At 44.3% G+C, this 13,617-nt stretch overlaps 2 protein-coding genes across 3 annotated transcripts; both read left to right on the top strand.

Annotated features, from left to right (window-relative positions):
• The first annotated feature begins 1,034 nt into the window (after positions 1 to 1,034).
• On the top strand, positions 1,035 to 4,077 carry LOC127312582 (uncharacterized). 2 transcript variants are annotated; one of them, XM_051343109.1, is made up of 11 exons: positions 1,035 to 1,190; positions 1,302 to 1,395; positions 1,502 to 1,551; positions 1,625 to 1,674; positions 1,770 to 1,878; positions 1,956 to 2,016; positions 2,107 to 2,159; positions 2,543 to 2,635; positions 3,031 to 3,094; positions 3,288 to 3,395; positions 3,489 to 4,077. In XM_051343109.1, the coding sequence occupies exons 1-11, from the start codon at positions 1,164 to 1,166 to the stop codon at positions 3,734 to 3,736; spliced, it is 957 nt and encodes a 318-aa protein (XP_051199069.1). In that variant the 5' UTR covers positions 1,035 to 1,163; the 3' UTR covers positions 3,737 to 4,077. The 2 variants fall into 2 exon arrangements, with proteins under 2 accessions (XP_051199069.1, XP_071679431.1); XM_071823330.1 differs by lacking the exons at positions 3,031 to 3,094; positions 3,489 to 4,077 and having other exon boundaries at positions 3,288 to 3,389.
• A 5,590-nt stretch (positions 4,078 to 9,667) lies between these two features.
• On the top strand, positions 9,668 to 12,839 carry LOC127312583 (glycosylinositol phosphorylceramide mannosyl transferase 1). The gene is made up of 5 exons (XM_051343111.2): positions 9,668 to 10,170; positions 10,276 to 10,684; positions 10,891 to 11,054; positions 11,176 to 11,246; positions 12,349 to 12,839. Exons 1-5 carry the CDS (start codon positions 9,914 to 9,916, stop codon positions 12,507 to 12,509), a joined length of 1,062 nt encoding a protein of 353 aa, XP_051199071.1. The 5' UTR covers positions 9,668 to 9,913; the 3' UTR covers positions 12,510 to 12,839.
• The last annotated feature ends 778 nt before the right edge of the window (positions 12,840 to 13,617 follow it).

Genomic DNA, 13,617 nt, shown 5'->3' with positions numbered 1-13,617 from the left:
ATGTCGCAGCGACCAAGGTGGCCAGTTAAATATGGAAACTTCTCCATCATTATGGAAAATCCGCCTGGAAAATAAAAGTTCTTTCCCCGTTTGGAAAAGACCGACCTGTGTAGTGGTGTGTGTGCATAATTGGCATGGCAATGCTCTTATGAAGCCTGAGCAGACTTTTTACATCAAATCCAGGATTACAAGTGGGGTGAGCTATTGCAACGTAGTTTTACTTTACATATGGAACAAAAAAAATACAAAAAAGGTACATCATTGTCTGATCAATTTTCACATAACAACTTTTCTTTGTGTGTGTGTGCGTGTGTGATGAAAATATTGCTCTTTAGCAGAAATGAGTGTTCCATCAGATACAGTCATACAACAATTTTCATGTACTAATTTTTTTAGGGATACGTAACAACTTTGCTTTTGGGGTGTTGGTCCATCTCGAGAAGTTGGGCATCGATACCATTTTTTTCCGAGAGTGCGCCAATAGCGCACCATATTTTTGTAGTAGAGACCAGAGAAAAGTTCATTTACAAGATACCCAAGGCCATATTTCTGTAGTAGAGAGGAAAGTTCATTTACAAAGATACCCAAGGCCTTGCGAACAAGAGACTAGGTTACACACCCTCTGGACCCAAAGCATATTCTCTCCTAGTGTTTGGGACACCTGCACGCACCTTGAACTATTGTTTGACTTCATCCAACACACGGTTAGCTAACTCCTGCGCCGAGCATTGGTGGTTGATATTTTGAAAGGTCCTTGTGTTTCTCTGCTTCCAAATTGACAAGCAAAAGAGGGTGATAATTGCATTGAAATTCTTCCTTTTCTTGTTCTGAAACTCTTCCTTTCCTGCAACTCCAAAACAGTTGTAGGTTCAGGTACAGTTGCCGAGCATCTGATGGGCTCAAAACGATTATGAAAAGAAATCTGATAGGCCCAATGTTTGCTTCGTCTCGCCAGTTCAACGAATTGGGCTGAATTCCATCGGTGATAGGCCCAATAGCCCAGACCAGCCCAGCATCGGTCACACCTAGCAGGCTACCCGCGCCGCCTCGCCGGTCGTTCCTCCTTGCTCGCCGTCATCTCCAATCAGGCGGCGCTCACACCACCACCGTCGGCCTCCGCCGCGCCGCCTCTTCTCCTGCGCTGCGCTCGGCTCCTCGACGCCATGGGCAAGGCCTCCAAAGACAAGAGGGTACGCGGCCTCTGTCTCCTTCTCAGCCAGCTTCTCCCCTCCCCGTCCCCCTTCTCGCTTAGCTGCTTCTTACCGTGTGTGCGATTGGGCGGTTGGCCGTCGGGTTCGCAGGACATCTACTACCGGAAGGCCAAGGAGGAGGGGTGGAGAGCTCGCAGCGCCTTCAAGCTCCTGCAGATCGACCAGGAGTTCAACATCTTCCACGGTCTCGTCTCAACCCAATCAAGCTTGCTCGCCTTCTTGCCACTGACTTGCACTATAAACAACATCAAATTGACGAGGTGTTTGCGCTTTGGTGTTCGTGTGTGCAGGAGTGAAGCGTGTCGTTGATCTCTGCGCTGCTCCTGGGAGCTGGAGCCAGGTATTTGAATTGTCAGTTGCCCATCCATACCCCCATCTGTTCCTTTGATTGTTTATCCAATTGGCTCGTACAGGTCTTGAGCCGCAATTTGTATGTTCCAGCAAAGCTAACATCTGATGGGAAGTAAGTACAAGTGATGCTCAGCATGCCACCTTCTGTTTAACATAATTCCATTCTTCACATCTGATTGTTTATTTTTCACCGTGTTGATGTACTAGAGAGGGTGACCTTCCTCTCATTGTCGCGATCGATTTGCAACCGATGGCTCCGATAGAAGGTGTTATACAAGTGCAGGGCGACATCACTAATGCTCGGACAGCGGAAGTGGTGAGATTGATAGACACAAAGATAAGTTCTCTGTTATGGAATTTTTGTTTCTGTAACAAATTTACATATGCTGTCAGGTTATTAGGCACTTTGATGGATGCAAAGCAGACTTGGTTGTCTGTGATGGCGCCCCTGATGGTACGAATTGATTGCTACACAAGTGGTCTTTGCCTCTGTTTCATTTGTTTATGGTACTTCTGTTTCTTACGTCGCTTCGGATGGTTGCAGTTACCGGCCTTCATGACATGGATGAGTTTGTCCAGTCCCAGCTTATATTGGCGGTTGGTACATTATCTCTGTCTTCCTATATCAACTTTGATCACAGATACTTTTTCGAAGCAGCTTGCAGTGTCCATAAGATGCAGGGTTAATAAATAATTCTTATCTTAACCATGCACTTTATGTTCAACAGTTTACCTTAAAATCCTTACTTTAGGCGCAATAGTTTCTTTGTATTTTTTTGTTTTCAGTATTTGACCATTTTATTCCACTTCTAGATAATTCATTGCTGTTTATGTTGTGAACAACCTGATGTAATACCCTGGTTCCACTATCTTATTATATATCTACTACTAGTTACAGTTTTTTTCGGCTCAGTTTTAGATTCGTCTTGCAAGTCAGCTTGTTTATTTTGCTAATTTGTGTATATATGTGTTGCTTGTAGGCACTGACAATTGTGACTCATGTACTCAAAGTTGGTGGAAAATTTGTTGCCAAGATTTTCCGCGGTAAAGATACAAGTCTCCTGTATTGCCAGGTATTGGTCGTTGCTGATTTGCACTTGTGTACAGTTAGGAATTCACATAAGTAGTTTAGAAACCTGTTGATCGATCTAGGTGAATCATCAGCTTTTGTGTGCCTTTTTCTGTATATAATTGTATTGTTATTATGTTCTTCCACAATTACCATCCACAGAATATTTTGGTGATTAGAATTGAAATTCACCTGTAGTTAATTAATGCAGTCTATATTGCTCTCTAGATGGTTGCCTCCGGTGTTTTCTTCATTTTGACTTGGCAGTGTAGTCGTAATATGGTTACACTTTGCTCACTGTTGAATAGAAGTGGCATTTAACTTAAGGATTTGGTTAAGATGTTTGCATGAGGTGCTTCTGTGGAAAAGGTATTATTAACTGTAAAATGCTTTATGCAGTTAAAGCTGTTCTTCTCACAAGTTACATTTGCAAAGCCGAAGAGTAGCCGCAACTCAAGTATTGGTAAGCCTTCATCTCTTAAATGGAGAATAGACTGACATGTACCTTTTGCTTATCCTCCCCTGTGGGCACGTCATTATAGTCATTACTATATTCTGAGCAGTTTTGCTGTCTTTTTCTGGTCTACATTTTCTGGTTGATGGGAACTGATTTTTAATAATACGGCCTCATAGTCATCTTTATACTTGTCAAACAGAGGCTTTTGCAGTCTGCGAAAACTACGCTCCTCCTGAGGGGTTCAAGGAGAAAGACCTGTATCACCTTCTAGAGAAAGTGGGGACTCCTTCAGGGGCCGATGATTTGGGTATGAGACCTGTGTGCTCTAGTCATGCTACTAACAACAGGATCAGCATTTGGTTCATGATGCTGACTTCTATGTGCTATTTTTCATGGTCAGACTGCAGAAGTGGCTGGTTGGAGGGACCAAACAAGGTCTATATCCCGTTCCTGGCCTGCGGCGACCTCAGCGGCTACGACTCGGACCGTTCGTACCCGCTTCCGAGCACGGAAGGCGGCGGCTCCTACCAGAGCCTGGACCCGGTCCAGCCTCCAATCGCCCCGCCGTACAAGACCGCGCTGGAGATGAAGAAGGCGTCCAGCCACGGCGCGGTAGCAGATACCGGCAAATCATCCCTTGACTCCTGAAGCTGCAATATAGGCAGGGTTTGGGCGCATGTAGCTGCTGCCCACCACATGGACATGTGGGCAAGCGACGGCGATGTTCAACACATGGGTTGCAGAGAGAAGATGCCAGAGTCTAGGCTGAATTAATTTCGGTTATTCGTCTGATCTGTAAACAAACTTATCATCTGTCAGCACACGTCGCAGAGATGAGAAGATGTTGAAGTTTAAGCTGAGTTTAGTTATTCGTCCGATCTGAAAATACATGTATCGTCCTCTACACCAACTTAGATCATGTAAAATACATATGATGTCTCTCTCATACACCGAACCCTTGCTTGGCAATATTGCGGTTCCAGATCGCAGATCGTACTTGTGACTTTGTTTCGTTCTGGAACGACTTTTGGGGTTTACAGTTCTGCATCTTCTGGATCGTGTTCTCAGCTTGTTCTGCTGCTACGGCTGATGGGGCTTTACTATTCTGCGTCTTCTTCTGGATCGTGCGTGCACCCAGCTTGTTCTCATAGCTGTTTGGTTTTACTATTCCGCATCTTCTGGGAGAGTGTCCCCATCTTCTCGTTTTATAGAACCTGTGGACGTCAGGTGGCGACGCCTCGGGTCTCCGCTGTCGAGTGTGGATTGCAGGCAGCATACGGATGCTTCCTCACTCCATCAATCAGTATATTGCAAGTAGTATTAGCAGCCCGGGTGATCCGAAATTTCGTCACGGCGTACGTTGTCTCACGTGGCGTCGTGCGGATTGCACGTTGCGCCCAGCCTTCATCCTCAAATCACCACATGGTGAGTTCATGGCGGCCTGATCCAGCCGATCGGGTGGATTTTTTTAGTTCCTCCTGTCAGTGTTCGCATCGACTCTGGCCATGCATATCAAAGGGGAACAACTTGCGACGACTTAAAAGAGTGATGATGTGTTCAAGAGATGCATTTTTGTGTTGTTGGAAATTGAGGTAAAGAAGGTAAAAAATGATTTGATATTAACACGCCCACGTCTCTTAATCAGACACCGGAGAACGATGGGGACTACCCGACCATTACTAAACCAATGCTAGCGCATCAAGGTGTGCCAAAACCGTGAGCATCAGGATGTGGAGTCTGGTGATAGAGTCGTGTCGTGTTCCGTGTTATATAGGGTGAGAAAAGCTCTCACCGTCACATACATAGAGGTATACATATTTGGGCGGTGTACTACACCGTACATCTACGTATATGTTATAAATTCTAACACTCAAGTTAAGATTATGCTTAAATTCATGTAGATTCTTAACTCGCAATCAGTGGCGGAGCCACACTAGAGCAGTGTAGTCAATTGACTACACTGTTTTTAGGTTCATAGGCAAAAAATCATGCAAAAAAATAATTAAAAAATCATATAAATGCATGTATTTGACTACACAAGTTTAAACTGACTACACATGATTTTTGTCCTGGCTCCGCCACTGCTCGCAATGTCTTGGTAAAACCATCAACAACTTGGTCCTTGCTAGATACAAATCAAATATCCAACTCGTTCTCTGAAGCAGTGGAAATTAATATTTATATATTTTGTGAGTGCATAAAAAAACAGGATTTGCAGACACGTATGTTGTGCCTAAGTTATCACACCATAGGCAGGGTTTTGTTGAAGTTTGACTCCAAGCTCATGTAACATCGCTTCAACCCACATGAGTTTAGTTGTTACATTAGCCAAAATCTTATACTCAGCTTCAGAACTTGACTGAGAAAACATAACTTGCTTCTTAGCTCACCATGAGACTAAATTTGGTCCAACAAAGATGGCAAAACCTCCAGTAGAGCGTCTATCATCAAGACATCCAGCCCAATCAACATTCAAAAAGGAGCTCAAAAGAGTAGAAGGTGACTTCTGAAAAGTAATACCAAGATTTACGTTGTCCTTTGACATATCTCAAGATTCTTTCAACTGTTGGACCACCACCAGTGTGTTGTTGTTGGAGCATGAACATATTGAAAAATTTTGTTAACAGGAAAGGGAAAGTCGAGACGTGTCAAGATAAGATATTGCAAGGCACCAACGATGCTACGATATTGAGTACTATCTTCAGAACTAAGAGGCTCACCCTCACTGAGAGAGAGTTTTTCACTGGATGATAGATGCGCGGACACCAACTTACATATGTGCTTATTGAATTTATGCAGCAGTCTGAAGCATGTTTTTTCTGAGTTAATATTAAATCATTTCGTACCTTCTTTACCTCAGTTTCCAATAAAAAAATGCAAACCACCAAGATTTTCAATTGTAAAATCATCATTAAGGTCTTTGCGCCCAACCCTCATCCTCCTCACCACCACATGGTGAGTTCATGGCAACCTTGAGTTGAGCATCGGGAGACTTTTTTAGTTCCTCCTGTCAGTGTTCGCATCGGCTCTGGCCATATAAACGGGAAACTTGCGACGACTTAAGAGAGTGATGGGGACTACTTGAACCTGCGAGCATTGCTGCCGTACTGGACATTGGCACGTCCACGCTTATTAATCATACACCGGACAACGATGGGGACTACTTGAACCTGTGAACATTACTAAACCTTTATGAACGCATCAATGTGTGCATCAGGATATAGAGTACAGTGATAGAGTCGTGCCGCCAACGAAAGGGGTATTTTGACTAGTACATAAGTTCAACATCCGATCGTGATTATACAGGCAACATTTTATCTATAGACAATAAATGGGAAACCCAGAAATAAATTTTGAATAGTACAAATAGATTAGTTACCGTTCAAACCATGAATTTGGACAGTCTACCATTCATTCCTCGATCGGATCGGATCGACGGCCAATCCGCGGAAGAAGACATAAACACAAGGAAGTAAAGCAACGTTTAGAAACCTGTCATGTGTAGTTGCAAACTTGCAACAGGAAAAACAGCTCCAAATGTTCAAGGGCAATGTAAATTGGTTACCACAAACGTGAAAACGTGAAAGAGGTCGTCTAAAGATTAAAACTGAACCCTAGTTCTTACCCTCAAATGTTGACTTTCGGACTTTTAGCCCATCTAGAAGTCATCTAAAATACCCTATTTAAGCACTTTTTAACACTTTTTTTACTCATAGAGAATTGCTTTGATCTGTCATGTGGGGCCCACCATCTGTCCGATGCGGCGCGGTGAGTCATATGCCATTTTGCGGTGAAAAGTGGTTCATGCATACTCGTGTGTTATCTAGCCAAGCACAACCAGCTCACCCTCTGTCCCGGTTTACAGGGCCTACGCGTATCCCAAGATCATCAATTTAACCAATATAATATAAGATTTACACTACAAAAATTATATTATTAAAAAGTACAACATCTGAAGTTTCTAATGATATATATTTTGTACTATATATCTTGTGTTATGTTGGTTGAATTGGTGACCTAGAGATACGCGTATGACCTATAAACCGGGACGGAGGGTGAGCTGGTTGACTCAACTCGCCACATAGGAGTGAATATGGAATCCACTTTATAGAACGGGAAAAAACTTTGGAGGGGGTAACAAGTGAAACAAGTTTACTTAAATGGGATGTTTATTTAGAGAAATTTCCGCTACATCGGGTAATATATGTCACAACCTCCATTTTGATGGGTATATACATGTGGTTGCTGGTCCTTTCATGCAAGCGGCGTACAACCTCCTCTAGCTCCCCCTCCCGTGTCGGCATACGACCATTACTGTCTCTTGACTCTGCATACGCTCCCCCGTGCCCTACCCATACCTGTTCAACTACCCATAGACGGAGCTATGTGTAAGTAGGGGGCCACCGCCCCCTCCCCGCCACCTAAAGATTTGGAAGTATCACTGAAGAAAGAATAGGGGCCTAGATGAAAAAATGTAGTTATTTACCCCTATCATACGATAGCTCTGTCAATGCCCCTACCAGCGAAATATTTACATCAAATAGCTAATGTAGTTGCTAGGTGATCAGGACGGCGGTCACCGACGATGTCGCTAATTGGATTTTTTAGAAAGCCAAGCTGAGATTTCATGATGTCAATTTGCACCACCAGACCCCCAAAGATGAAAGTAGCAAACAAACTCCTGGTAGATAAAAGATCTGAGGCAATAAATGAAGAAACCAATGGCCTTTGAAATGACCGTGAATTTGAAAACACGATCACAAAGGTGGATGATGCGGAGACTAGCTCCATCAGATCCAAGGAAGGAGTGGAGAGCCACACCAACATTAGCTAGATCTAGCCTAAATTTTGCATGGCCAAAGGAGATCACAAGATGGAAACCAACTTCGGAGGAAGGGTGGATCGGGCAGAGAAAGTGGAACATACCTTGTGTGAAAGATAGGTTCTATGGGTGAAATCCAACGCAGCAGAGAAGGCCTCACGATCCATTCTTGATGCACCCTAGAGGGAGAATCCATGGATCGCCTGACGTGGTGGAAGAGTCGCCGGAGGTGGAGAAGGAGGAGGAGGAGGAGTCCCCATTTTTTTAGCGCCACTTAATACTGTATTTTATGGAAACATACTACTTCATGGTAGTGTTATATGAATAGTAATTCAGAGGAAAGCTGAACCATTAATCGTATCTTTTAATCGGAGAAAATATTACTAGCTTCTTCTACGATATCTTTTAAAAATATAATTCTTCTACCCGTGTCGTTTGTACTACTGACTTCTTCTAGCATACCTTTGATACAGATCTTTAGTCTCAATAGAAATTTTCCGATGGTAATTGTCCAACAATAATTTTTGAATGGTGCGGAATAATTCCACGGTAATTTCCATGTGGTATTTCTTCAACGGTGCATGAAGCTCGCATCACTATCATCCTACATGATTACTACCATTGCTCTCATGTGTACATCGTGATTTTTGTCCATACTACCCTCTCTTTTTTATCGCTTCAAGATCATTCTACGGGCGCAAGAAAATAATAATATTGAACCATGGTGCCAAAGTAATACTTTTACATTACTTCGGCAATGTTCCACGATACCAATTTTGCACAGCTTCAAGCCCAGTAGTGAATTATAGCAGTAATGGAATCTCGCCACCGACGTGGGATCTAAAGCTGGGTAACTTGTGTCTCTCCATTCCGGTCGCTCCCCACCTTATGCCATACTCTCTCTTCTGGCCGTGAGGTATCCCCCATGATGTATCCGTCGGTAACACAACCAATTTTAACCCAAAGGATATATGGAACTACCCAATTTTAACCCTTTTTTGTTACATGCATTTATTTAAGGCAATAGGGAGGCCCCGGTTCCATTTCATCAATAAAACCAAACAAGGTTCAAAAAAGGGGAACTCGCTAAAAATTTGAACCTAAATTTGAATAGGATGTTTTTATGTGCATTTAAAGTCTCAATTATATGTTCACAATTCTATGTGCATTTAGACGGAGTGGACAACTTAGTGGATTCATAAGTACAATTATTTTAAGTCGATTCAGGCAGTTTGTAGTTGCTGGACCATGCTGCGCTAAAATTATTTCATCATATTTTGAATTTGAAACAGTCATAAAAGGATAAAGGAATGGATGTGACTATTTCTCGGTTGACTGAGAACTAACTTCGTTCTCAGTTAGATGATGTCATCAAATCTTGGTTGAAACTTATGTTACAACTTATGACTAGAACGAATCACGATAAAAATTAACTGTGTAGAACTTAACTGTGCACAAAATCAGTTTCTAGCTAACGAAGAACTAGCAAATCCCGAAAAGAAAAGGTAACCAACAAAACAAGACTATCACGATCCCTAGCGAACCCACATCTCATTATATAGCCTATATAAAAGGAGAAAAGAAATAACAATCGCGGAATCTATAATTTCATTATCATGTTATACTTATAGTTTTGTCTTTTGCATCGTGGCCCTCGCATGATTCCAGGAGATCTCCCCGAAGAAAAAGAAAGAGATTCGAGGAATTTCTTTTTGTTGCGATGGCAGCTGCTCGAGCTGACCACCCTGTGTACGGTACTAGTACCAACCACTGCTATAGCTTGCGAGCTTCTCAGCTCAAGGTGCTCGTCAGCTCCACTGGCGCCGAGCTGAAATTGACCAAGTACTCCGGTGTCACCATCGCCAATCAGGTGGTGATCACTGGACGTACGCTAAAGCTTGCTCCCTCGCCGGGACAGCTCGCCATTTCGGTTGCTGCTCCCTTCCTTCTCCCGCTCCTGCGCGCGGCTGCTCCCGCGACGCCGTCTTCTTGAGGACCGCTGCATGCCTATGCTGCCGGGGATGGCCAAGCTGCTGCTGCAGCTAAAGGCCGCCGCGGTGTCGGCGTACAGGAGGAACGGCAACCGGCGCCGCCACCCCGTCTCGCCCCTGCCCTCTCGCCACCCGTCCGGCGCCGGAGCCGGCAGATTGGGCCCCTGCTTCGTCGCGGGCCTCCTCGCCCTCGCCGCCGCCGCCACCCTCACGCTCGGCCTCGCCCTCCACCGCGCCGACCCCGACGCCGACGCCCCCGCCTCGTCACGGTGAGTAGCGGCCGATAACCATTGACCAGCCACACGTACGCCACCTGCTCGACTAATTACCGGCGTCCGCGGTAGCTAATGCTCTTCGTCTGTCCTCTCCCGCAGCGGCGCCGGCGACGGCAGCGGCTACGCGGTGGTGATCAACACGTGGAAGCGCTACGACCTCATGAAGAGGGCCGTCGCGCACTACTCGGGCTGCGCCGGCGTCGACGCCGTCCACGTCGTGTGGAGCGAGCCGCAGGATCCGCCCGAGGCCCTGCGCCAGAGCGTCCTCAACTGCAGCCGCCTGCTCAGGGACGGCGGCGCCGCGGAGGTGCGATTCGTGGTCAACAAGCAGGACAGCCTCAACAACAGGTTCAGGCCGATCCCGGAGCTCAGGACCGACGCCGTCTTCTCCGTCGACGACGACCTCATCGTGCCGTGCTCCACGCTGCGCTTCGCCTTCAACGTCTGGCGGAGCGCGCCCTCTGCCATGGTGGGCTTTGTGCCTCGGATTCACTGGCTTGCTGACCCGGTACGAATACTATTTCTGTTATATTTCTGGTCTGTTGTAGTTGCGTCATTAATCCAAAAAGCGAGTAGTAATTCTGTATTCTAGTGTGTCATGAACGAAACTTGTATTTTCTATGATTCGAAGGAGCAAATTCTAAGTTGATTTTGAACTAGACATAGATATTATGACGAAGTTAATTATGCTAACTGGATTAATTTCCTCTGCAGGGTAGCAATACTAAGGAATACAGATATGCAAGCTGGTGGTCAGTCTGGAGGACAGGGACATATAGTATGGTTCTTTCCAAAGCAAGTTTTTTCCATAGGAAGTACTTGGATTTGTACACCAACCAGATGCCACCGTCTATTCGCGATTACGTGACAAAGAACCGGTATGACTCTATATTACTGCATCTCCATTTTTAGAAAGTTTTTCTTCAGTTAATTATGCATTACTATGTTGAAATGATACCCTATGTAGTATTCATTAAGGTTTCCGCCAATGCCTGACAGGAATTGTGAGGATATCGCTATGTCTTTTCTTGTCGCAAATGTAACTGGAGCTCCACCAATATGGGTCAAAGGTCTGTACTGGCACACAAGTCAAAATCTTCCATGCAACCGTCTAAAATACTTATATTTCCTTATTTAGTTGAATTAGTTCACACCTTTTTCACACTTAATGAGGAAGGGCCCAGCCCAATAGGGACAGCACACCCCCCACTTTAAGTGCTGTTAAGATCTTCACATTGGTTCTCAGTATTGATGAATGACATGTTTGAGTATTAATAGTGATGCTCAGTTTTCCTTTCTTTAGACTGTCAGTCTTGATGTTTTTTGTCTGACCATTTCCAAATGGATTATAAGCAAAAATAGTGATCTATGGACCACATCCTGCTATACTCATGCAAACCAACAATTTAGGAGTATTAGTTATGCGCTGACAGTATGTCAGCTGTGGTTATCTCTCCAAATGTTACTCAGTAGTTGCCATTATTTTTTACTTTTCCTGCATATCAAATTTCTAATTCAAGTTCTCCAGATGGTTCTAGTCGAGTACCTTTTTTCGGGGAAAAGGAGATTCTATTAAGCCATAGCGAAATTACAATCACCAGGCACCGCACCGGTGATTTCCCCAGTGTAATTCCTGAACCACAAAGTGCCGACTTACAACGCACTAATCACTTGAGGCTTTCAGAAATTGAGCTTGACCATGTAGTTAAAATATCTTAATTCTTAGCTGGATGCTATCAAAATGTGATGTTAATCATTACATGCACTTCTGTTTCAATATGTATAGCTCAAGTTACTTTCATTTTCCTCGGAATTCCTGATTAAACTGTATTACATATTTACAGTACCTCTACCCATCTCTCTAGGCCTCTGGTGTAGTAAGAAAGTAGCAAATTTCTGTAGCTCGTCTCAAGATTATTATTGCTGCTTCTGTATGCTTGTCAGTTACTTTTAGTATGACTTCAAGTGTCTTGCTTGAGTTAGCGACTACCACGTGGAACCAATAAAAAACTCAATGCAATAAACAAATAGAGCAAATAACAGTAATGCATATTGACATCAATGCAGAAAACCCAAAAGAACTAACCACGTAAACATAATAGGACATTGTGTAATATTATGTCATTGTTATCAGGAGGTCACACTCATGCCACATTATCGATATTACTGCAGGAAGGATATTTGAGATCGGATCGACCGGCATCAGCAGTTCAAAAGGCCATATTTTGCAGAGATCAAGATGTCTCAGTGAATTTTCTTCCATGTATGGCCATATGCCACTGGTAGCGACTACAGTCAAGGCTGTGGATGGCCGAAGTAGCTGGCTTTGGTGATACGGTTTGCAATCCGGTATTGGCGCTCTTTTTACCATCCCTTAGGTGCTGCCTAGCACACATTGTCAGGCTAGTGTACTTGTGCATAGTTCATCAGCTCCTAAGAACACAGGTTGTGATTATACACGGGGAATACAAGATTTATAGTGCACACTGCAGAAATATGGCTCCTTGTAAATTATGTGCAGGATGGAAAGCTGAAACTGTTTGAGCCACTCCTTTTGTTAAACCCTTTGTATTAATGGATGGACAGATACCCTGTAACATATAAACGGCAGCATGCATCAATCGATGCAGATGCAGCGGGAGGCTTCCCTCCTTTTTTGATCTTGATACTTTGTCTAGGCAAGAACCATACAGATTATTATGTTTCTCAGCTGATAGATGAGTGACATGACTGCTGAAGGAATTGGCCAGTTCCTGAACTTGGTCGCATCCTTTCAGAACAACATGCCCGTCCTGATTCTGAAGATGAGGTAACATGGCACTTGACTGGTTCAGGAGAGTACAGCGCCAAATCTGCTTACACAGCACTCTTCCATGGCACCACAAAATCTCCTTATCACGCTTCCATACGGAAATGCTGGGCACCCCTGAAATGCAGAATTTTTTGCCCGGCTTGCTTCTCTTGACAGATGTTGGACTGCTGAACTTTGCATGCGACATGATCTGGCTGACGAGACGAGGACAGTTGCGTTATCTGCGGCCAGGAAACGGAGTCGATCTCACATCTGTTGACACAATGCTCTTGTTCACAGCAGATTTGGCACAATATCCTTTCAAAGTTAAATATCCAAGCTTGCATGCCAAGTTCGGATGAAGACTTCAACCAATGGTTCAGCTCTGCCGTCCTCAACCTGGAACCTGCAAAGCAAAGAGGTGCCAAGTCTTCACCCTCTGGAGGATCTGGAAATGTCGCGATGATGCAATTTTCAAAGACATTAATCCAAACTGGCAGGACCTAGTGTTGCCTCTTTTGGAAGAGGCAAAGCTCTGGATGGTCGCAGGTGCCAAAGCAAACTACCTCTCCACGCCAGGCCACCTGACGCTGCTTAGCCTAAATCCTTCTGGCCTTGTACGATTCTTTCAGTTATATTTTCCTCTTCTT

The sequence above is a fragment of the Lolium perenne genome, chromosome 7, assembly GCF_019359855.2.
Source record: "Lolium perenne isolate Kyuss_39 chromosome 7, Kyuss_2.0, whole genome shotgun sequence".
Lineage (NCBI taxonomy): Eukaryota > Viridiplantae > Streptophyta > Magnoliopsida > Poales > Poaceae > Lolium > Lolium perenne.
Note: the sequence above shows the minus strand (reverse complement) of the source record. Positions and strands in the feature narration are given on the sequence as shown.

What these genes read in the sequence shown, in the direction of transcription:
- LOC127312583 (XM_051343111.2), top strand. Translation starts at nt 9,914, where the DNA reads ATGCCTATGCTGCCGGGGATGGCCAAGCTGCTGCTGCAGCTAAAGGCC. An exon ending in TTCACTGGCTTGCTGACCCG is followed by an intron (nt 10,685 to 10,890) that starts GTACGAATACTA and finishes TTTCCTCTGCAG; the next exon opens with GGTAGCAATACTAAGGAATA. An exon ending in GATTACGTGACAAAGAACCG is followed by an intron (nt 11,055 to 11,175) that starts GTATGACTCTAT and finishes AATGCCTGACAG; the next exon opens with GAATTGTGAGGATATCGCTA.
- LOC127312582 (XM_051343109.1), top strand. Translation starts at nt 1,164, where the DNA reads ATGGGCAAGGCCTCCAAAGACAAGAGG. An exon ending in AAGCTAACATCTGATGGGAA is followed by an intron (nt 1,675 to 1,769) that starts GTAAGTACAAGT and finishes TTGATGTACTAG; the next exon opens with AGAGGGTGACCTTCCTCTCA. An exon ending in AGTCCCAGCTTATATTGGCG is followed by an intron (nt 2,160 to 2,542) that starts GTTGGTACATTA and finishes TGTTGCTTGTAG; the next exon opens with GCACTGACAATTGTGACTCA.